Here is a 22,978-nt window from a genome sequence, read left to right on the forward strand (position 1 = left end):
TTGGCTCTGAGTTAAGAAGAAGAGTTGTTATTTGCATCTGACCTCTTTTCTCTAGAGTCTTCTAGACCCTGGTGGTTTCCAGGACGATGCACTGAGGTTTTGTAAGGGATCAGCAGGAAGTGCTTATTCATCTTTTTGCCACGCCCTCCCCTGCTTGTTGGTTAAGAAAAGCATCTGTTGTCTGCTGGAGGCCAAGTTCCAATCAATGTCTCAAGTAACCACAAGACAGCACTGAGACCCACCTGGAGCCTAGAACGGATTAAATCTGTAATGAACGTCAATGGGTTAAATAATTACACAATCGACGCGAAAATCTGCACCACCAGAGTGTAGTTAGGCAACACCGATGTCCACTCTAGTTACTTGTTTGGAAACCAGTTCTCTGCCTCCGTCGAGGGGTCTGTGTGAGGTGTGGGCAGAGTAGCGAACAGGCAAGCACAGCAGCCATCACATTCTGGAGCACGCGTCTCCCGTAGCCCAGTCAGCAGTCGGCAGGGTGACCCCAGAGCCCCCTCTGATGCACGTACTGGGGAGCTGACCAGACCCTCCGTCTGTCACCTTTGTTAGCCTGAACGCTCTCAGGTCCACGCACATTTGAACATAATACTTTGACTCTGACATGAAAGAGGAACCATACAACTAGGTAGACTGGAGTTCTGAAATGCAGCAACCCACAGGACATGCCGGAATTTTATTTCCAGCTTTTAAAATGCCAGGAAACACAGATTTTTTTTTTTTTTTGATGCGGATGGGTTTCGTCGACAAAGCAAATCCAATGGAATTAAAGGAGGAGAAATCGGAATAGAGACTCTACCTGGGAATCGTTGGTTGACACATTGTACCAGATGATGGACGCCCACGCGTTAGGTAACTGACTGACATTGGAAATCATCACCACAGGTAAGGAGCTGGTCTGGTTTAAAAATAAAAAAAGCATAGTTATTACAGGTAGGTGCACCTTGACATGATTTTAGACTTGGCCTTCTCCCCTCAGGAGCCTTCTCCAGCCAACCCCACTGCTCCCAGCCCAGTGTCTGCACTGCCCCGGTCACCTCGGTGATTTGTGAAGGCTCATGTATGCTGGCCGAGCACATATGAAAGGTACAGGGAGGAAAGCAGCTGTAGGCACCGGAATCCTTTCTAAAGTGCTCGGCCAGCCAGCCTCTTTAATATCTTCCCTGAGACCATGGGAGTATCTATACTTTCTTACATCAGGTACTGCCTAAAACGCAACTAATTCGAGCTTGTAACCATCTAGCCACTGTTCTCTCCATAAGTTACATGAAAGAATTGAATTTTAAATTTATCGCTGAGCTGGATCAATAGGTTCAAATTATGATCTGACACCTCATGAACGTCAGTACTAGACACGGGAGTTTTAACTGGAGAAGACGGTGAAGTCAGCTCTACGGGAACACCAAGCATTATGGGAGATGGCGCTGCCTGGCCTGTTGGTGCAGAACTTAACTCAGTACTTGTGGTGCTGCAGCTTCCCATCTCATGGAAGAAACAGCCTTTCACAGACTGGCCTGGGGGGCTGAGCAACTTTCTTCAGTCCCTCCCCAGTAACAGAGGCTAGAAGGCCGTGGGCAGCGAAATAACCACAGAGGAACTTCACAGCTCATGGAAACAAGCTTTGGGGAAAGAGATGAGTGAGGAATCGTGATCAATTTTATGAACACGTTTCCAGTCAGTGAGACAAAACAGCAAAGGCAGAGCTCTAACATAATACATCCCACAGACAGGATCGCTGCCAGGGTGTGTGACAGGCACTGCGCTTGTTCGTTCATTTCCTCGCAAACGCTGAGCAAGTGCTGTGTGACGGCACTGCGCTGGGCACTGCGCCGGGCGCTGGGCGCGGGGGACCAACGAGGCACGGTGCCCGCCTTCAGGGCGCTCCCGGTGACCATGTTCACTGTCCCCAGGGTTTCTTTATTCCTTCTTTGACTTCGATGGTGAATGTTAAAAGAGGATCAAAACAAGGTGCTCTTGGTGTTCCTATTATTTATCTTTACGTTAGAAAAGTCTTTCTGAGGGATTTGTATGTGGGAGTTAAATTTTTGAAAATATATCACAATGTGCCATCATGGCTCAAGGACGCTGGTTTCTCTTAGGTGTTCCTCTGAGTATCCCCGACTCAAAAAATCCCAGGAAACAAAACACACACACACACACACACACACACACACACACAATCTTCCCAACCAATCATTCACTAGGCCTGTGTATGGAATTCCTAATGCCCGTGAGACTTTTATCATTCAGATTCAACCAGTATAGTCTATGTTGACTAATTTGTAAGCATTTGACGTATTGATTTTCTAAATTAAAACAAAAATAAGGAATAGGGATGTACTAAGACCTAGAAAAGACTGAGGTTTTTATCTACAAATGCTGACCGGGTCCTGAAGACGTTAGTAGTAAATAGTAGATGTTTCTGGAAACCCCTACCTCCAGATCGATCGTCAGGCCGTAGAGGCAGATCTGTGCTTCAAAGGTGATGGAGTGAAGCTCCTCCGTCACCATGTGGCAGCCCTGGGGAGAGAGAAACGCACCTTCACTCTTACAGACAAACGCAGACTTGCTCTCTGTGACAGGCCTGCTTCTACGAGTAAAAATCAACACATTCTCAGAGTGTAAGCCCCCAACGTTCCCCAGGATGCAACAGCTCCCCTTGTTCTTTCACAGGTTATTTGGAGTATGTAGTACAGAGTTTGGGTCATCTTCATTTCCACAGACAAGAACAACGGTAAGTCTCCAAAACAATATACTTTCCAGCTTTTAAAATTCTAGCATGGTTTCATCAGCTGAAATTCAGATAAACAGCTCTTTCCTTTTTAACTTTCAGAGATTAGTCCTTTGACTTACCAACGAAGAACAAAAGCAAGCCGTGTGTGTGTGTGTGTGTGTGTGTGTGTGCGTGTGTGTGTGTGTGTGTGTGTGTGTAGCTACAACAGAAGCAGCTCGGTGTCATAATACATTTGTTTAAAAAGAAACAGGATTTCCTTCTGGTGACATTTCCAGCTGGAAATGTCAATAGCATAACAGCTGGGGTTTTGTTTACTTTCCAATAGAGTAAAACCCTAATCTAGATCTCCCAGTGAGAGTGGGGGTTGAGGGTGGCAACAGGCTCCCGGCGCCCCTGAACCGGGGGCCCCTGAGGCTTGAGGGTGAAGAGGGCTGACCAGCAGGGGCCCCAGTCCATGCAGTGAGGCCCATGCCTCCCCAGCCCCAGGCAGGGCAGGAGGTCGACTCTCTGGAGCCCATGAATCACAGGAACTGAAAGGGTTCTCTACAAGGTCAAGCTGAAGGCAGAGGTGAGGTGCTGAAAGGGGAAGATGTGGTGAAAGCGTACAGGAAAGCCTGGTGGGCGTGGCTCAGTGGTTGGGCGTCCACCCATGAACCAGGTCACAGTTCGATTTCCGGTCGGGACACATGCCCAGGTGTGGGATCCATCCCCAGGGTGGGATGTGCAGGAGGCAGCCCATCCATGATTCTCTGTCATCATTGATGTTTCTCTCTCTCTCTCTCTCTCTCTCTCTCTCTCTCTCTCTCTCTTCCTCTCTGAAATCAGTAAAAAGATATATTAAAAAAACACACCTGTATTGTTGAAAGTATTAGAGATGTCCCCCCCTTCCCCCTTCTAGCCCACCCGCCACCCCAGGCCTTCACACCCTGTTGTCTGTGTCCATGGGTTATACATCTATGCATAAGGTCTTTGGTTGATCTCTTCCACCCGCCCTCCCTGGTCCCTGATGAACCTTTAAGCACTTTGCCACGTGCCAGGACCTGCAGCTTTGTCATCATCGAGAGCTCGTTGGCCTGACCCCAGGCTACTGAGCCAGAATCTCAACAAGACCCCCAGGTGGAGTTTGTGAGAAGACCATTCTCAGTGTGGTGTATCCACATTCGCCTCAAAAGGGATCTGAGAAATTGGGAGATGGTGTAGGAAGCTTAACCAATTTTAAAAAATCACCCCGTGGGAAAATGAAAACAGAAGGGGAGTTACTGGCCTAGAAGAGTCCGGGTTGGGGAGGGGGTGTGGGTGCAGGCAGCTCGGGGGGATGGGGGCCTAATACTGTGTGAATAACAAGGCCGAACCAATCTGATTACATTTCAGGTATTAAAAATGGTTCTCATAGGGTGGCATGGCTAACAGCTACATGAGGAAGATTTTACTGACAGCAAGTGTTAAACTTACGGTTTGTTACGGAGCAGGAAGTACAGAATTAAAAACTCCATCTCCCTGGGTGAGATCATTGATACCTTACGTTGCCTGCAGGTAGTTAGATTCACTAGGTGGGTTGCTTCTTACTGGGTTAGTGGAAAGTGATGTTAGTGAAAATTCTGCTTAAAACCCCCTTAGGCCACCCTAAAAATTACTCCCAGCACATTCAGCACACCAAACACACAGCCCACCCCCATGTTTAAACAAACAAACAAACAAACAAACAAACAAACAAACAAACAGCTATTTCTTCGGTTGAGCATGAGATAAAGTAGTTGGCTTGTGTTTAGGCACAAAATGGAACAAAACCCCACATATTTTACACAATAGAAAATCTCACTGCCCTATGGGACCCGCAACCTCCTGGCCATTACCGGGTGCCTCTCCCCTCGCACTGAGGTCGATGGCAGCATGATGCAAGCCAGCGCAGAGCCGGCGAGGCCGGAGGCAAGCGCCTGTCTAAATGTTAACCATTCTAACTTAAGTTAACAAACTGTGGGAGTGTGGCCAGCCTCCTGCTTTGACATCTAAGCTGCCACATGACCTCAAAGGCCAGTTTTAACTTCTCCCGGCCTCCTGGGACCATGTGGCCTGGGGAGAGAAGGGTCACCCTAGCCTATTGCCCACCCCACTCTCCTCCACCTCTGTGAGGGCCTCGCAGGCCACTGAGGCCTACAGGTCCCTGTGCTTGGGCCTAGGGACGCTGGCGTTGCTGGTGACACCCATGCTGGGTAGAATAAGGCAGAAGAGGCCCTCGCAGGCCCTGGAAGCAGGTTGAGGTCTTCCGGGCGGGAATTCTGGTCCTGGGCTCTGGGGGAGCAGGCTGCCTTGGACCCAAAGACCATTCCCTGTAGGGAGGCAGGGCTGGAAGACAGCCAAAGGGAGCCTTTTTGAGTCTGAGGTCTCGTTCCTACCTGATTCTAGCCTCTAGTTTAAATTCCATGATTAAATGTAAGTATGATGTGGTCATGCATCATGGGTAATTTCCTCAGATCTCTGAGTTACGGCAGCCATTGAGGTGAGAGAGCCCAGGCCTCCACAGACACTCAGGGCCGTCCATTCACTTTGGAAAACGAGGTCATGCTTTAGGATTACATCACTGGACTGGGATGGATGGTGAGAGGTTTCCTCGGTGATTCAGACTAGTATCTGATATTTACTTAAAATCCCTAATGCAACTGTGAGGCACGTTTAGAACAAAATCCATCAACGCAGCTGACTTACAGAGCACATGACTGGGGAACAGTGGCTCCAGCCAAAGGAAGCATCGTTAATTCTCAAAGCCTGCGTGGCCCTCGCTCCCCGTCTCTATCACTCCACCGTGCAGTCCACGCCAGGACCCTATTCCGTTTCATGCTCCCAGGATTCCTTCCTTACAGATCAGAAAACTGTCACAGGTAAGATGGACCACTCATGTCTGTATTAAAGGCCATTCTAACCATCTGAGATGATTGTGGGGTTTAAAAGATCCACATTTGTGATACTTCTATGATACTGAATATTATAAAGGGCTCCACCTGGGGAAACCACAAGCGAATGAAAGGCAGGTACAGATGCCGCCATATTCTTTTTGTTTCCGCTGCTCAGTGCCTGATAGCACACCCTGAGCTCCTGGGACATGTTCACAAATGGTTATGGCTTTTGACTTGAAAGGAAACCTCTGCTAAGTCAATAGGACTGGGGTAAGCGTGATTTCCATCTAAATTTCTGGCCATAATCTATGATATTGTTGCACATGGAAAACAATATGGAATAGGCCATAATTACAATACTCCGCTGCCTTTTGGAGCCTACTTTTATATATTTTGTGACTCTTCAATTGTTCCCATAGCACAGAAAGCAATGTTCAAGTCTATGGCTTCTTTTCAATGTACATAGGAGTCATATTAAAATTCTGTCAACAGGGGGAGCTCAAAGAATAGTGTAAAATAGAATTATTCTGATCTGGTAAACTTGAAAACAAAAGGGAAGAAATGAAAGGATTCTGATGTATACTGTACAATTTTGTTATTATTTGGAAAGTAAGAAGAAATACATTCAAATTAATATACTAGTAAGTAGACAGTGTTAATAAGACTGGTTGATTTTTCTATAGCTTTTCGTCTCTAGGGAAATCCAAGGTTTTGTTTTTACATCCATCAGGATGACAATGTATTGAATGTTTACATTATTCCCATTTGATTTAGTTGAGCTGCTAAGAGTTCAGAAGCATTGCGCTTCATCTATTCAGACTTAGTCAATATTACTCAGGGATGTCAGGCCGCATGAAGTATCAATCACAACTCCCGCCCAAATTCCAGGGAGACGGGCTTTCATTTATCATGTGCTAATGTTTCAGTCAGGAAATTCAGAAAACCATTATGGGTTTCTATAAGGTAGGAAGAATAGCTCCCACTTTTTTGGTTTACTGGAATATTCTTAAACTCAAAAGCTCTGTTCATGTGACATCTGGGTGTTCGAAGCTCTGCCCTACGCCAAGGGTCTACCCAGGGAGAAGGCCTCCTTAGCTCATCTTTGGTGAGGCTGCGAGATTTTCCAAATGATCTTTCCGACAAGATTAAGAGACTGAAGCATTCTGGGAAGAAAAAATGTGGAGCATGGAATCTGTCGTGAGGGATCTATGTGGTTTTGTGGGTGGGTCAGATGGATTGTAGTTGAATGCAGGGTTTATAAAGTGCTTTTTCCTTCCAAATAATTCAAAGAGATGTTGCATAGGAGCTGTGAGGTATAAAGCCAGGAGGTAGGAGCCACACACCAATTGCGCCAGAAACCAGCCTCATTGCCTTATATCTGCCTTGTGTGGATGGCTTTACATTTGCAGCATCTCTGAGCAGAGAGCATTGGGCAATACTACCCTGATCTCTGAGAGGGAAAAATGCAGTATTTCTCCCACAGATCATTTGTCAAGGCTCGCATGTGCAGTCATGGCCAGAATGGACTCAGACCCAGGTTTCCTAACCTTAAATATGTAGGGTACAGGCAAATGCCCTGGTATCTGGGCCAACGAGATCGATGGTCTCCAAGACCACTGCCAGCCCAAGACCCAGCCACTCTAGCATTTACAGACTCAAATGTGAATACGTAGACTGCATCCATTTGTCCTTTTAATCAATTCTTTCAGTGGAATGCAGACCTTAAATAGAAGAGCAAGGTAGTTGATACCATGAAATAACTGTTTTTCACCTGTGCTTTTTATATAATTTGTCATGATGTTTGAGACTTAACTCTTATTTGTAGGAAATGAGTAATTTTAAGATACTTTGTAACAAAGGAGGAGTGACTAAAGAAAGTATGGCACACCTGTAAAATGAAATACAATACAATCACGTAAAATCATGTTCTTCAAGAGTGTTCAAGGTCATGGGAACTGTTCACCACATATTGCTATGTGGAAAAAAAGCAGGTTATGAAGCAATGTGTCTATATGAAATATATACAAAAAGTCTAGAATGATGTGAACCAAAATGTTAATAGTCATTTTCTTAGGAGGGTATTATTATCTGTAATTTCCTCCTTGTTAAAACAAAATTTCTTATATTGTCTGCAATGATCAAGCTTTACATTTGTAATCAGAGAAACATGAATTTGACTTTATATCTATAATAATAAAAGCATAATATGCCAATTAGACCGGACGTCCTTCCGGATGTCCTTCCAGATGACCTTCTGGACGAAGCTAGGGCTGCAAGGGAAGCCCAGTTCCAGGGTGCCTGCCGGCGGCTGGAGGGAAAGCCCGGGTTCCGGATGCCAGAGGGAAGCCGGTGCCAGTAGCGGGGGGGGGGGGGGGGGAGGGGGGAGGGGGGGAGGGGGGAAGGAAGGCCTACTCTTGCACGAATTTTGTGCATCGGGCCTCTAGTAAAAATATAAAAGGCAGTTTAAGGGCTTTATAAAAATAAGATGTTATAGAATTATTTCCTAGAAAAACTCTAGAAGAAAACATTTCCTACCTCATTTCCTTTGCTTCCGGCAGTGGACTTCATTTCCTTTGGTTGCTTAGAAAAAGAAAACAGTGTTTACATGGAGACACATTATCAGCTACATATCAAAATCACCTACTTTAGTGATTTTCTTGGTCACAATTTTGAAAGTAACTCAGATGTCTTCCAACTCATGAGACCCGACAGCTGCCCACATCACAGGAAGCAGCTTCCTGTTCGGATGCCAGTTCGGAAACTTCCATCGAGCTCAGTGAGGAGGTTGGCAGACCACTAAGCCTGTGTGTTTCAGCCAACATTTTGGAAAGAGGCGATCACGCTGGATGTGCTCGAACGTATTCAGCCCTCCTTTGTACCGCGAAGGGGTCATCCGAGCTAAGCCGTGGGATTCCCAAGCCTGTGAAACCCCGCCTGGCACAGAGGGCTGGGAAAGGAGTGATGGGTCAGCTGTCCAGGAAGGACTAGGTGCCATTAGAGGACAGGGAGACTTCCTGACACAAAAATGTTCATGCTATGGATCACTTACTAAAACAGACAGGAAGCAAATGACACAGTGTGCACAATCTCATCTGGCTTTAAAAAGAATGAACACAAAAATAAGGGTGTAAACAGTGTTACCTCAAGGTGGCGGGATTACAGGTGATGCTTTAATTTAAAAATTTTGCATCTCTGATATTCTAAGTCGACTTTTATATTGAAAGTGATTAAAGTTATTATGCAAAAATACATAATGAAAATGCTTTGCCACTAGAAGAGCAGTGTAGAAACTAAGGTTTGGGCTTTTACCGCTTTACTAATTTATTAGCAAACACTGTCCATTATTAAAAATTCCCTGAGGACCGAAATTAATCCTAAGCCAAAAAACAAGTGCTAGCTAGAAGGATGTAGAACATGCGACTAATCGTTGCATTTCATTTAACAGTCTCACGTGGCAGGAATTCAGCTAAAAGGAAATGCCCCCTTCAGTACTGAAGAGCGAACAAAAACCAAACTAAAAACAAAAGCCAGCATGAACGTGTGTAGGCAGATACCGTTCTGTGAACGTCAATTCTGTATGTTAGAAACTAGGCCTTTTGAGGCTGATTCTGAGACGTCCCAACGTCCAGGGAAGAGACTTCCTAAACGTTAACAAACCAGATGAGTAACACGTTTCTGGCGAGACCAGCCACAGGGTCCTGGGGAATCTAAAACGATGCAAAGCATGAGAAAGAGAAGTGAGAAGGGGACTCTTGGTGGAGAGGAAGTGGTGAGCACCAGAAGCAACAGGACGCGGCTGGTCAGGGCTTTCTAGACATGCCAAGGCGAACCGCAGCTGTCATGCCAGGAGCACCCTGGCCCCCCAGCTCACCGGTCTCAAGTGGACGTGCCTACAGCCAGACCTGCTGTTCCGTGATGACATTTCTCGGGGGCATTTAAAAAACGAACCCAGGAATCGCTGTCCGTTACAAGATGGATTACTCTTGAAATTATTACCAAAATCTAGAGACCAATTACTAACTATACACTGAGTGGCCAGACTATTATGACCACCCCATCAGGACTTCATTGACACTTCCAAAAATACTGAATATTGAAAACTTCCTAAGCAAATGCTCTCAAGGTTTTATTATTACTATTATTTGCATAACTAATTCACTTCATTGTACTGATGGGGCGGTAATAATAATCTGGCCACTCAGTGTATTTAGGTACTACTTCCCTGAGTTTAACTTCGGTGTTCCTTCTACCATTTTTAATTCTTCAATGACGGCATGTTGTTATAGCTCAACACACCCTTTAATCTCACATGAGAAACATGAAGAAACAACATGCATGGGGTTCCAAGGCCTGTTAGTAACGATGTGTGTGATTTGAGAAAGAAGAGAAAGCTCGTATAAGCTGACTGTGTACAGGTACTAGGCACTCACCAAATGCCGGAACTCTACCGAGAGGCTCCCGTTGGAAGATTCTTCGATGGACATGGCTTTGACGTGCGTTCCACACAGCACAAACCTGCGATTACTGGGGAAGAAATCTCAGCCGTTTACATGGTCTCCGGGAAAACAGATTTATGACAACAACCAAGAGTTCCAAAGTACAGGGCTTACCTTAGAGTGGAAACATTCCTGTAAACACAGAAGATTTTTTAAAATAAGCTACGTAATAGACCTGGGAAAACTTTTTATAACACTTGAGAGGATAGTAGGCAAACCTTCATCCCCGTTTAGAGCAAACTTTTACAAATAAGCCTTCACTGGCGTTCTGTTAAATGGTTGAACTTCAAAGTCCAATATTTGAAGTGCATTGATAAGTAATGTTAGAGAAATAAATGTAAACGTTTGAAATTATTCTATAAAATAAGAACAGTTCTTTTTAAAGAGTCTTACATTTTCCTGTTTCAAAATGAAGTTAGGTACTTACTTGTCAATCGATGCTTTCACCTTTACCTGATAATTTAGTTCTGGCAGTTTTATTAGTAGTCTGGAAAGACACAAAGAATCAAAGGTAAAAATCACAAGTCCTAAAAGCCTTTTTTTACATTTAGAGATTTAGATATATTTATAGCATATACATATAGATCAGATTGCATTATCCCCCTATGTCAGTGTGTTTTAAACATGTCCAATTCCTCTTCAGTTCTCCATGTTACTAACACTGACGTCAGCCACTTAATATACTGACAGACATTTAGGAACTGTTTCCATATGGCTGTAGTTCAGTGATGGCGAACCTTTTGAGCTCGGCGTGTCAGCATTTTGAAAAACCCTAACTTAACTCTGGTGCCGTGTCACATAGAGAAATTTTTTGATATTTGCAACCATAGTAAAACAAAGACTTATATTTTTGATATTTATTTTATATACTTAAATGCCATTTAACAAAGAAAAATCAACCAAAAAAATGAGTGTGCGTGTCACCTCTGACACGCGTGTCATAGGTTCGCCATCACTGCTATAGTTGATGTGTGTTGGATAAAACCTTGGCTAGGTCAGAAAAATGCTATATATTTTGGTTCAAGCCAAAATTTGGGTTAAATGTATAAACATAAGAAAAATCAAAGTCTATTGATATGGCTTCATTTTATTCTTGTACTAGAGGCCTGGTGCACAACATTTGTGCACTGGAGGGGTGGGGTGGGGGGTCTCTCAGCCTAGCTTGCGTCCTCTCGCAGTCCAGAACCCCTTGAGGGATGTCCGCCTGGAGGCTTAGGCCCGCTCCCCGCATGAGCCCAGCTTCTGGCTGAGCAACACTCCCCCGGGTGAGTGCACTGATCACCAGGGGGCAGCTCCTGCATTCTGCCCCCTGGTGGTCAGTGCACATCATAGCGACTGGTCGTTCCACTGTTCGGTAGATTTGCATATTAGCCTTTTATTATATAGGATTTTAAGAACACATTTTGTAAGCTTACTAAAATTAAATGTTTTGATGATAACTGTTTTACGGTAAAAATATTGAGAAAGACTAGACCCCTGGTAGAACATGGAAAATTCACACTTCAATGCATTTGTAATCTTTAAACATACTCTATTTAAGTAACAGCAAAAATGTCCATAATTTAAAAAGACATAATTTCAAATCAAGTGATTATAGGTCAGAATAACTTTCTTTAATTCCTTAATCTGGTGAGGGGCCCTTTTTTCTTTTGCTTTCCCCATCTCTTCCGAACTCTACCCTCTCTCTGTAGGTTCAGTTCGGTTTCTGAGATAATCACTCACTTACTCATTCATTTACTTATGCCCTCATCCCAAACTTCATTCATTCACTCAGCATGTATTGAGCTCCTCATACATATTCATTACGTGCCCTAGGCACTGGGGTACTGGGGTAGTGAAGACTGGGAAAGGGAGAGGTGTGGACACTGCTATACATAAAAGGAAGAAGTCCACTCACATAGATGGAACATAGAGAACGGTGGAGTAACTGATGGGCATGAGAGACATATAATCACAGATACTAAACAGCCCGAACAAAAGCTGGGGAGAATGTCGTGAAGGCTCCTTCAATGCCCGGCACCAGGCACAGGACTGAGCTCAGGGTTTGGGCTATGACAAGCGTGCGGTGCTGGTAGCAAGGGTTGGTATGCAGTAAGGCAAGATGGTTTTCCTCCCTGCCTTCCTCTCTGTCCCTCTGCAGGAGGGGAGTCCCCTGTTACCTCTCCCTTGGGAACAGAAGGATGCAGTGCTGCGGTGGAGAGGGGTTTAAGGGACAAACTTGAACCCTAAGCAAAGGTTCATCTATTCAGACGGGGGAACAGGGTCCAGAGGAGACACAGGGGGACGCAGCGGTCAGGGAGCAGAGAAGGGCAGAACACTCACACCAGGGACTCAAGGTCTTTGTCTCATGCAGCCAGTTCAGACAGCGTGCCAGGTGGTGCCATTCAGGGACCTGTCCCACTCAGAACCCCGCGTAAGCAGTCCCGACTCACCCCCCTTTTTGTTCCAAAGAGTATCTTAGACTTCACAGACCATCCATGGGGCGCCTCAAGGGAAAGTAGGATGCTCACTACCCCTCTAATTTTACCTCCGTTCAGTGTTATCGTCTTCTGGGTTACAGACGGATGAGAGGATGAAGAAGAAACTATTTTTGAAAATTATAACATTTTTACAAGGAACTTGGCCTTGGCTTTAGTTCTTAAGTCTTACTGCAAGATTCACACAAGGAAATGATCAAGAATTTCGAGGAGGGTTTTTGAAATGCAAATTGAAGACAGAACGTCTTCCCTGTAAAAATGCAGAGGTGATGAATGTGAACTAAACTTACTCTGATGATCATTTTGCAATTCCTGAACGTCAAGTCGTTATGCTGCACACCTTAAACGTATACAGTACTTACACTAATTGTATCTCAACTAGAGGCCTGGTGCATGGGATTCATGCACTGGTGAGGGGTGTGGCCTGCGGGGATCCACCCGCTGTGGGAGCGCTCATCTGGCTCAGCCAAGGGGCTATGGACCCTGTCAGCTAAGTGGTGCTCCCATTGTGGGAGCGCACTGACCACCAGGGAGCAGCTTCTGCATTGAGCATCTGCCCCCTGGTGGACAGTGAGCATCATAGCGACTGGTCGACTGGTCATTCTGGTCATTCTGGTTGTTCCGCCATTCAGTCGCTGGGCTTTTTTATATAGGATAGAACTGAAAGAATAAAATAAGAATGGAGTTCCAGTAATGACATGTGATCAGGGACCCTACTATGGCATCCTAGTTCACCTTGGCAGCTTTACCTCTTGGATTAGCCTAGGATTTCAGCTTTCTGGAGGTGAATGGTGACTAGTGATTTTAAACTGTGGGGCCCTGGAGACTGAAGCATGATGCAGAATCTTTGAAAGCTTAAAGTCAAACTCATTAAGTGCCATTAGGGACAATGCTACATTTTGGTTGCTCCTGCTACTGGAAAGGATCAAATACATCGCTACAGCAACAATAACACAGAAGTCATATCCATAAGTAAGGATACACTGAAAAACGTGGTGTTGAGTGTTTTCTCAGAAAAGCTACTAGGCTGGTCACTGGGTAACACCGGGGAGAACGTGCCACGTCTTTCCTGGAATGGACATTTGAAGCTTCCCCTACCCTGTCCCCACCTATCCTCTTCATCTGCTCTCGTCCCGCTCACAGGCTTAGGAAACAGACCTCAGAAGTCGTATTTCCTGGCTTCCTCCCTGCGAGCCTGCTCTCCTCTCCTCTGCTCTTCCCCCAGGGCCTCCCCCGGTGACCACAGGGCCTTCTCCGTCTCTGGTCTTCGCTCCCGGCGAGCTTTCCAGCCACTCGGTCCGTGGTGCTCGACGCTGCGATTTCAGGCTGCCATGCTCATGCCCCTCATCGTCACACTTTCTACCAGCAGGGCCCTCACGCCACATCCCTGCGGGCGCTGACCACAGCTGAGCGCCGGGCAAGCAGGAGGCGCTCACGGAAGAGCAGGTGGAGGCAGGCCCAGGGGGAGGCACCGGCCCTGGCCACACAGTGGCTGTGGCCCACGCACACATGAGATGGTGGGACGCACTGTGCCTACCTGAGCTTCACCGTGAACTGGATGAGCGTCTTCAGCACCATCGGCCTCTGCGGGTGGGTGGGCATGCATGGCTGCCGTTCAACCACAAACGAGCTGGATTCAAAGGAAGTCAAGTGTCACTTGAAAACACTGAACATATCGACAGGCTACAAACCACAGAGGAACAGGAAGCTGTCCTCCCCTAAGGTCCATGTTTCCCACACACAGAAGACACTCAACCCCCAGCGAAGCTCAACTCTCTCCAAAGACGCCTCACAAATAACTACCAGGAGAGGGAAAAAGGCCTGGAGCCCATCCCTGCGTGACAACAGTAATTCATTCTTTTTTTTTTTTTTTTAAATATATTTTATCGATTTTTTACAGAGAGGAAGGGAGAGGGACAGAGAGTTAGAAACATCGATGAGAGAGAAACATCGATCAGCTGCCTCCTGCATGCCCCCCACTGGGGATGTGCCTGCAACCAAGGTACATATGCCCTTGACTGGAATCGAACCTGGGACCCTTCAGTCCAAAGGCCGATGCTCTATCCACTGAGCCAAATCGGTCAGGGCCAGTAATTCATTCTTAATGGTTAAAACTGAGTGAAGAGGAAAAGGCCTCGTCTATTTTTATCCTACTAAGCATAACATAGAAAGTTAATTTCATGCCATTTTTGAAGTAGACAGTAGGCTTTCTGGTACATACTAGTTTTTTCTTTTTCTTTTGGATGAGCTTATAAACAAACACATGTTCTCCAGCCTTCATTTCTTAGACATGCACTTGAGAAATCCTTGAAATCCTCTTTTTCTAAATGTTGACAAATGAACTTCAGGTGGGTGACGTGCTTGGTTCATGGAAAACGGACTCGGTTGGGGGGTGGGGGGGAGTACTGATGAGCAGTGAAGAACAGAAATGTTTCCGGAACTCTCTGGAGCTTTACTCAGCTCACCCCAAGGCTCACTGTTTAGTTCCCTACCACCCCTTCACCTCAATGCCAAACCCCCAGAGGGTGTCCCTACCACTCCAAGGCCTGGAGCTGCGGAGGCATTCGACAAGAACACTCACTTCTTAAAAATGCTGCAGATCAAGAAGGTGACTCTCTCGAGCAGGTGTGGCCTCTGCAGGGGGATGGGGTCCCCTTCGTACGTCACCTTGGAAGACTGCTCCTCCAGCTTCTCCAGCTGCCTTTTGAGCTGGAACAGACTTTCTGCCAACAGCGTGAAGCTACGGAAGCAAAGGATAAACACAGGTCGTGTCCCCATGTCATCTACTATCTTTCTACTATTTTAACTATTCACTGTACGTAGCAAACAGTCACATGTTGAACTCAATCAATCACATACGCCCCTGAGAGGTCAGGGACAGTTGCTTACATGTTTTTTTTTTTCCTTAATCCGTGTTTTCCTCTAAGATGCATGAGACAATGTTAAATATTTTCAACATTTTCTAAAGTGTACCTTCAGTTACGGACAAGAAATGCCCTGTAATGACCCTCTGTTTAACACAGACCGGTCTGTGGAACATGTATGTTAAGAATTTGACACTCACCAAGGAGCAATGGAAGAGCATACTGAGAGCTTTAAAAATACATGATGTGAAGCATGTTGTGTGTAGAATCCCGAAGAAGAAACACAGTATAAAACGAGCATGTATGTTTGCGGTAAGTCCTAGGATTAGCCTGGGACTTATCGATGGAGATCCCTGGAGAAAGGTGCCCGCGTGTTCTCCTCACGCCGCCCTGACCCCAGCTCAGACGTGCAGAAGGGAGCGTGGGCCGGGCCTAAGAGGGAGATTGGGAGGATGGAGAGGGAAGGGGCCTCCGCCATCTACCCAGGAGGCTGCCTTCGACAGACTGGGCACATCGTCCGCGTAGCCCTGACCCGTCCCCTAGCCCTGACCCGTCCCCTAGCCCTGACCCGTCCGCGTAGCCCTGACCCGTCCCTTAGCCCTGACCCGCCCCCTTAGCCCTGACCCGTCTGCGTAGCCCTGACCCGTCCCTTAGCCCTGACCCGCCCCCTTAGCCCTGGCCCGTCCCCTTAGCCCTGACCCGTCCCCTTAGCCCTGGCCCGTCCCCTTAGCCCTGACCCGTCCCCTTAGCCCTGACCCGTCCCTTAGCCCTGACCCGTCCCCTTACCCTGACCCGTCCCCTAGCCCTGGCCCGTCCCATTAGCCCTGGCCCGCCCCCTTAGCCCTGGCCCGCCCCCTTAGCCCTGGCCCGTCCCATTAGCCCTGGCCCGTCCCCTTAGCCCTGGCCCGTCCCTTAGCCCTGACCCGTCCCATTAGCCCTGGCCCGTCCCCTTAGCCCTGACCCGTCCCTTAGCCCTGACCCGTCCCATTAGCCCTGACCCGTCCTCTTAGCCTAACCCTAACCCTGACCTGTCAGTGTAGCCCTGACCCGTCCCCTTAGCCCTGGCCCGTCCCCTTAGCCCTGACCCGTCCCCTTAGCCCTGGCCCGTCCAATTAGCCCTGACCTGTCCACGTAGCCCTGACCTGTCCGTGTAGCCCTGGCCCGTCCCATTAGCCCTGGCCCGCCCCCTTAGCCCTGGCCCGTCCCCTTAGCCCTGACCCGTCCCCTTAGCCCTGGCCCGTCCCATTAGCCCTGACCTGTCCACGTAGCCCTGACCTGTCCGTGTAGCCCTGACCCGCCCCCTTAGCCCTGGCCCGTCCCCTTAGCCCTGACCCGTCCCCTTAGCCCTGGCCCGTCCCATTAGCCCTGGCCTGCCCCCTTAGCCCTGGCCCGTCCCCTTAGCCCTGACCCGTCCCCTTAGCCCTGACCCGCCCCCTTAGCCCTGGCCCGTCCCCTTAGCCCTGACCCGTCCCCTTAGCCCTGGCCCGTCCCATTAGCCCTGACCTGTCCACGTAGCCCTGACCTGTCCGTGTAGCCCTGACCCGTCCCCTTAGCCCTGACCCGTCCACATAGCCCTGACCCGTCCCTTAGCCCTGGCCCATCCGCGTAGCCCTGACCGCAGCTCTTCCCACATAACGTCCAGGCCCCACGCGGCATTGCAGGGAGCACGGCTGACCCCCCACTGGAGTGGAAGGAGCCCCATTTCACTGCTGCCTTTGCTGTTCACCTTGTTTTCCCAACAACAGAGCACAGGGAGGTCAGAGAACCGCTGTCTCTCCCCCGGGAAACGTGTGCATCTCTGATGAGCCCAGCTCCTTGCTTCTGGGGATGTGCCTGGCGGGGCAGCGCTTCCCGTGCCAGTGTCCCGGTCCCCACGGATCGCACTGTATTGAGCTGTACCCTCTGAAGACAGTGTTAGATTCTGTTGACCATTTTCCTTCTTTTTAATTACATTTTCTAAGGTTTCTTTCCTTCAGCTGGCTTGATTCTTGCCCTGGTGAAGGGGGAAACCCACTTTTTCTGCTAACACCAAGCGCTGCCTCTGATTACGAGTGCAGATGCTGTCCTGGTCCTGGGAGACTTTCCATGAAAATACAGAAATACATTGTTCTGGAAAACACAGATTCAGGCTGAGCGTGGACGTCTTAAGGTCCACCTTCAAAACAGAGGTATCTTTTCAAGCTCCTGAAGCTATGCTTCTGACGTCCCTAAGAAAGCATATGGATTGCTGGCTTCAAAGATTCCTGAGTCTTTTTTGTTTGTTTGTCTGTTTATCCGCACCCGAGGATATTTTTCCATTGATTTTTAGAGAGAGGGGAAAAGACAGAAATACCGATGTGAGACAAACATCGATTGGTTGCCTCCTGCATGCGCCCCAACCAGGGCCTGGCCGGGGAGGAGCCTGCATCTGAGGTACATGTCCTTGACCGGAATCAAACCCAGGACCCTTTGTCCACAGGAGGATGTGCTATCCACTGAACAAAACTGGCTAGGGCTTGTAAGATTAAGCATATAAGAAAATTACGCAATTCTTATGCATTTTATAAATTTCTACGATGCTCTCTTTTTCTCCACAAAGGAATAAAAGTGAAGAACATGTATATCATGATGTCTGTTGGTTTTCAACTGAGGAGCAGCCCCTGCTAGTCCACCATCCACCCCGGGGGGAGCTGGCACTCTGGCCCAAGTGGCTTTCTCCGGCTGAGCGATGCTGAACTTGGGTACATCCTGTGGTTTTCTCTAGAAACGGAAGTCAAGTGTCTCACCAGTTCTGAAGCTGGTCCAGCCCGCTGTGGAGGGGACCCCCGATGCAGGCGACCTGCTGCCGCCGCTTCCAGTCCTGCAGCTCCTCCGCCAGCATGCTGCTCATCAGCAGGTCCGACTCGCCGACTATTTGGGTCAGCTTGCCCAGCGCTTCCTGGAGACAGAGAGCACTGCTGAGATGCTCATGAGACACAACTAAGTCACCCTAACTCCACCTATAGAACGATGTGTCTCACCTATACCACCTTCTGTTCGCCATCCCACTGCCTCTGCCAACCAGGAAGGTCTTACAGTCAAATAATGTCATGAAGAGAAAAGCCCAGTCCCAGGGAACATTCTCTTAATAAATACGCTGAGACTATCATAGAATGTGTGAGTCCTGTGACAATCCTATATAATAAAAGCCTAATATGCAAATTGTCCCCTCGACCGGGAGTTCGACCACTCGCTATGACGTGCACTGACCACCGGGGGCAGTGCAGAACATGGCGGGCGTTGGCGACTGGGCGCTGGCAGCGGGCGGCAATGGAGGTGCTGCTGGCCCCAATGGGTCCCGACCAGAGCAGGAACGTGGCGGGACGGTGGAGCAGGTGAGCGGGCGGCACCAGGCCAAGGCAGATGCAAGCTGGGCCTGACTGCCCTGCCAATTGCCCTGCAGATGGCAACCAGCGGTGGTGGTGGGGGGCGGGTTGCCGCCCGGCTCCCAGGCACTGAGGGAGCTGTGCAGGGGCCCGATGACTCAGGCGGAAGAGGATGCACAGGGGCCCAGGGGGCCAGGTGCTGCCCAGGGCCCAGAGGTCAGCTGGGACCGGCCCTTCCACGCCAAACGCTTGTGCTTCAATCGCCGGCCAGGCCTAGGGACCACACCCGTGCACAAGTTTCGCGCACCGGGCCTCTAGTATTGAATAAAGCCCTATATCTGCTTTTAAAAAGATTTATACATTGAATTAATATTCTTGTACGCATGTTTACGCATTTATTTTAAAATGTACTGTTGAAAATGTGAGCCTTTCCGTGTTAGTTGTTGTTAGTACTTAACTGGGTTTTGGAAGGTATAGTGGAGACGTGTAACTGTTAAAGGCCTAGGTATTCCTACCCTGGTGTCGCCACAAGCTGTGTGAATCTGGATAAACCACTGAACTCTGCTGGCACTTGGTCTTCTGATCTACGCAATTATTTCCGAGGTTCTCTCTCTCCTTAAAATCTTATTCCTGAAGTTATGTAGTATGCCTTTATTATGCATAAAACATTACGTTTATCTTGGACTAACCATCTGCATGTTTAAAATCTGATATGTAACTGTTTAAGTGTATAATTTAGGGTAAAATAAGTTTTATATTTACTTGTGCTAACACAAATTCCTGCATAAAAAAAATGGAGAGGAACGTTCAGAAATAAAATACTGATTTACCCTATTTAATAAAATAGGGTTTATTGAGAATTAAAGCAGAGATGCTCCTGCCTCTTTTAAAAGAGCTCACTGAGCCAGAAAGAAGTCCCTCCTCTCGCTGGGAGGAGGTTAGACTGAAAAATTCAGACTTCAGTAAACTATCTTGAAATCCAGCGCAAGGTCATTTTTCAGCCTGGAAACTGGAACACTTAACTTTCCAGTAAAATGTTGGTGTCTTCGAGGAATAGTTTGCATATGTTAGTTACGCATATGTAGCGGGACCCATCGCAGCATATGATGCACAGCAGCTAAAAGAGCCGCGTCTGAAATAGTGGCGAATAGAAAGCAGGTGACATGTTTACTCTGGCCTTGCTGGTAGCGACAGTCAGTGTGCCACGTAAGCAAGAGAAACAGACGCTAGCCCAGGGACGGCGAACCTATGACACGCGTGTCAGAGGTGACACGTGAACTCATTTTTTTGGTTGATTTTTCCTTGTGAAATGGCATTTAAATATATAAAATAAATGTCAAAAATAGAAGTCTTGGTTTTACTATGGTTGCAAAGATCAAAAAATTTCTCTATGTGACACGGCACCAGAGTGAAGTTAGGGTTTTTCAAAATGCTGACACGCCGCGCTCAAAAGGTTCGCCATCGCTGCCCTAGAGCAAGCGTGTCAAACTCGCAGGCCCGCTTTGTAAACGTAGAAGCACAGCGGACAGTATGGCCCTTTTCCTAGAAACGTTGCCATCGGCTCCTTCAGCATAAATTCTGGTCAGTGGGATTAGACGCAGGAAAAGGAGAAAAACAGCCCAAAGGCCAAGCTACAGCTCGTCGCTGACCTTCCTCTTGAAGTCCAGGCTGTTGAGCATTTCTTGCAGAGTCAGCACCTCCTGGCTCATCAGGGCATTGTTCTTGTCGCCCTGATCTGCGGAGGAAAAGAGAGCAGGCTGAGAGTCTCCCCGAGACTGAGGTCTCTGCCCCCCTCAGATGCAGGAGCCCAAGCGGGGCCATCAGGGAGGGGAGCGTGGAAGTAAGTCAGTTCCTTGTGCCAGGAAGGGTCCCATCCTGGCACAAAGAGAGGAGCTCTATGGTGCAGCCCTTGGGAGAAGACCACGCTTCCATCATGCTCCTTTTGGGGGGGGGGGGCGGGGAGAGAAGATACAAACATCTGTATCATGGATTCCTTATCTGCCACCTCTACATTGATGATAATCCGGGTTGGCTGGCAGAAGCAGAAAACGAAGGGGGCCCTTGTGCCCACGATTATATCGCATTTGACTCTTCCTGATGCCCTACCTTGTACGTAGGAGTTACGAGAAACTGCCTGGTGGAGTTAGTGCTTTGTCTCCTTGGTCTCATGAACTAATAACAAAGACTAAATCCTTCACTTTCCCTTTTTCTTTGCAAAACAGGCTAGCCTCACAGTGAAACTAGAAGTGGGAAAGAGTTGAAGATTTTCAAAACATCTCGGACAGAAGAAAAACCAAAAGGATTTATCCTCCTAATTGGACGATGTGCAAGGAAAATTGTATTATTTAATGTAAACATCAAATTTTATTGGTATAGAGTACGCGACGGTTTCTACCAACCACTCACATCTATGAAAAGTGAACACGGGAACGCTGATCTGACTCATGTATTTGAAAAAGAGGCACCAGGACAACAGTGTGTCAAATGCCCTATAAAACAGCAGATACCCCAAAAGGCATCCCTGGTTGCTTTATTTATTTTACAATATATTTTTATTGATTTCAGAGAGAAAGGGAGAGGGAGAGAGAGAGAGAGATAGAAACATCACTGATGAGAGAGAATTATTGATTGGCTGCCTCCTGTACGCCCCACACTAGGGATTGAAGATGCAACCCGGGCATGTGCCCTGACCGGGAATCGAACTGTGACCTCCTGGTTCATAGGCTGACACTCAACCACTGAGCCACACCGGCCTGGCCTTGGTTGCTTTAATTTACAAATTCACTAACTGCTAACTGTGCAGCGAAATCTTGGTTATGTAGCATTTTACCAACTCAAAACTTCATTAGCTAACATTTCCCATCTTCACAACCAAGGACAGAACTTATTTTCCATGTGTCTTTCATTTCTTTGCACTTAGAACCAACAAAGTAAATACTTGATTTAAATTGTAAGATGATTATTTTCATTCTTCATAATTCTCATGGAGCACTGAAAGATATTAAATTACCTCTAATTGCAATATATTAAGTTCAAAGTAAGTTTACCATTTAATGTATTCTGTTATATTCTAACTAGAGGCCTGGTGCACGAATTTGTGCCTGGTGGGGTCTCTCGGTCTGACCAGCGATCAGGGGTGATCGGGGCCATCTCACCATGGGGAGGGACCACAGGAGGTTGGCTGGCCGCGGGAGGTTGGCTGTGGGAGTGTACTGACTACCAGGGGGCAGCTCCTGTATTGAGTGTCTGCTCCTTGGTAGTCAGTGCACATCATAGCAACCAGTTGGCCAGTCATTTGGTCGACCGGTTGTAACGGTCGCTTAGGCTTTTATATATATAAATTCTCAGAATTGATAGTTCACATATGAAATTTAGGATGAGGCTGCTTTCAATGAACTGTAAGGCTTAATGAAGTTCTCAGCCCTTAAATTGCTTTAGGATTGTGGACTCCTTTGATAATCTGATAAAGCCCATGGTTGTGTCATTTCTGTGTAGAATTACAGATGAAACAGAAACTCACCCATCATCTGAATCGTTTTATACCTGTAGTCAAATTCATCTTGCAGGTCTTCTAAATATTTGGTGTCTTGTTCTGTTATCTTTTGACAAAAAGAAAAAAACAAACACATGCTCCCTCAGTTGTTAGAATTCAGCATGTCAATGAAACATCACCCGTATTTCAAAATACACTGTTTTGTTCTTCTGGTTTCCGGTAATATCGTAGACTAACTGTATAGAACCTACATCTACACAGAGCCCATTCCCAGGAAAGCTGAGTGTCACTGGGAGAACCAGGCTGAATTTGCTCATCCATTGTCTCCACCCAATTGGAAACTTGTCCTCTTGTTTCTCAGTGAGTGTCAAATGATGCCACCAATTTCCTTTTCCACCCAAGAATATGCACCCTTCTCCCGTTAGTTCCATATAATTCTGTTCCATGTACCAAGGATCATGTTGCTGGGAGTCTCCTTTCCAACCCGCTGCAGTTTATGACAATTCAGTATACATTTTCCCCTCTCTATGTCTTAGAAAAAATGCTTCCTCTGTGTTTCCTGTTTCTCTCCCTGAGATTTTTACTTTTCTCTTCGCTAAACCTGCTGCTGTTTTGCTGCTCAGACACAGCAGGTATTGAGCGTCAGGACCTGGGCTCTTCATGT

The 22,978-nt window shown here is 47.3% G+C and overlaps 1 protein-coding gene across 1 annotated transcript in view; it reads right to left on the reverse strand.

Moving 5' to 3' along the window:
* Positions 1-22,978, reverse strand: part of STAT4 (signal transducer and activator of transcription 4) — a gene marked incomplete at its 5' end in the record, with an annotated part of 73,877 nt that overhangs the window by 9,905 nt on the left and 40,994 nt on the right. The window contains 11 exons of the mRNA XM_081095930.1: positions 815-913; positions 2,452-2,535; positions 8,176-8,220; positions 10,071-10,164; positions 10,251-10,268; positions 10,564-10,623; positions 14,151-14,243; positions 15,195-15,353; positions 18,243-18,394; positions 20,471-20,556; positions 22,342-22,420. Of these exons, the coding sequence (XP_080952056.1) occupies positions 815-913; positions 2,452-2,535; positions 8,176-8,220; positions 10,071-10,164; positions 10,251-10,268; positions 10,564-10,623; positions 14,151-14,243; positions 15,195-15,353; positions 18,243-18,394; positions 20,471-20,556; positions 22,342-22,420 (969 nt within the window). The remainder of the gene's footprint in view (positions 1-814; positions 914-2,451; positions 2,536-8,175; positions 8,221-10,070; positions 10,165-10,250; positions 10,269-10,563; positions 10,624-14,150; positions 14,244-15,194; positions 15,354-18,242; positions 18,395-20,470; positions 20,557-22,341; positions 22,421-22,978) is intronic.

The sequence above is a fragment of the Myotis nattereri genome (assembly GCF_964212035.1).
Source record: "Myotis nattereri genome assembly, chromosome: 7".
Taxonomy (NCBI): Eukaryota; Metazoa; Chordata; class Mammalia; order Chiroptera; family Vespertilionidae; genus Myotis; species Myotis nattereri.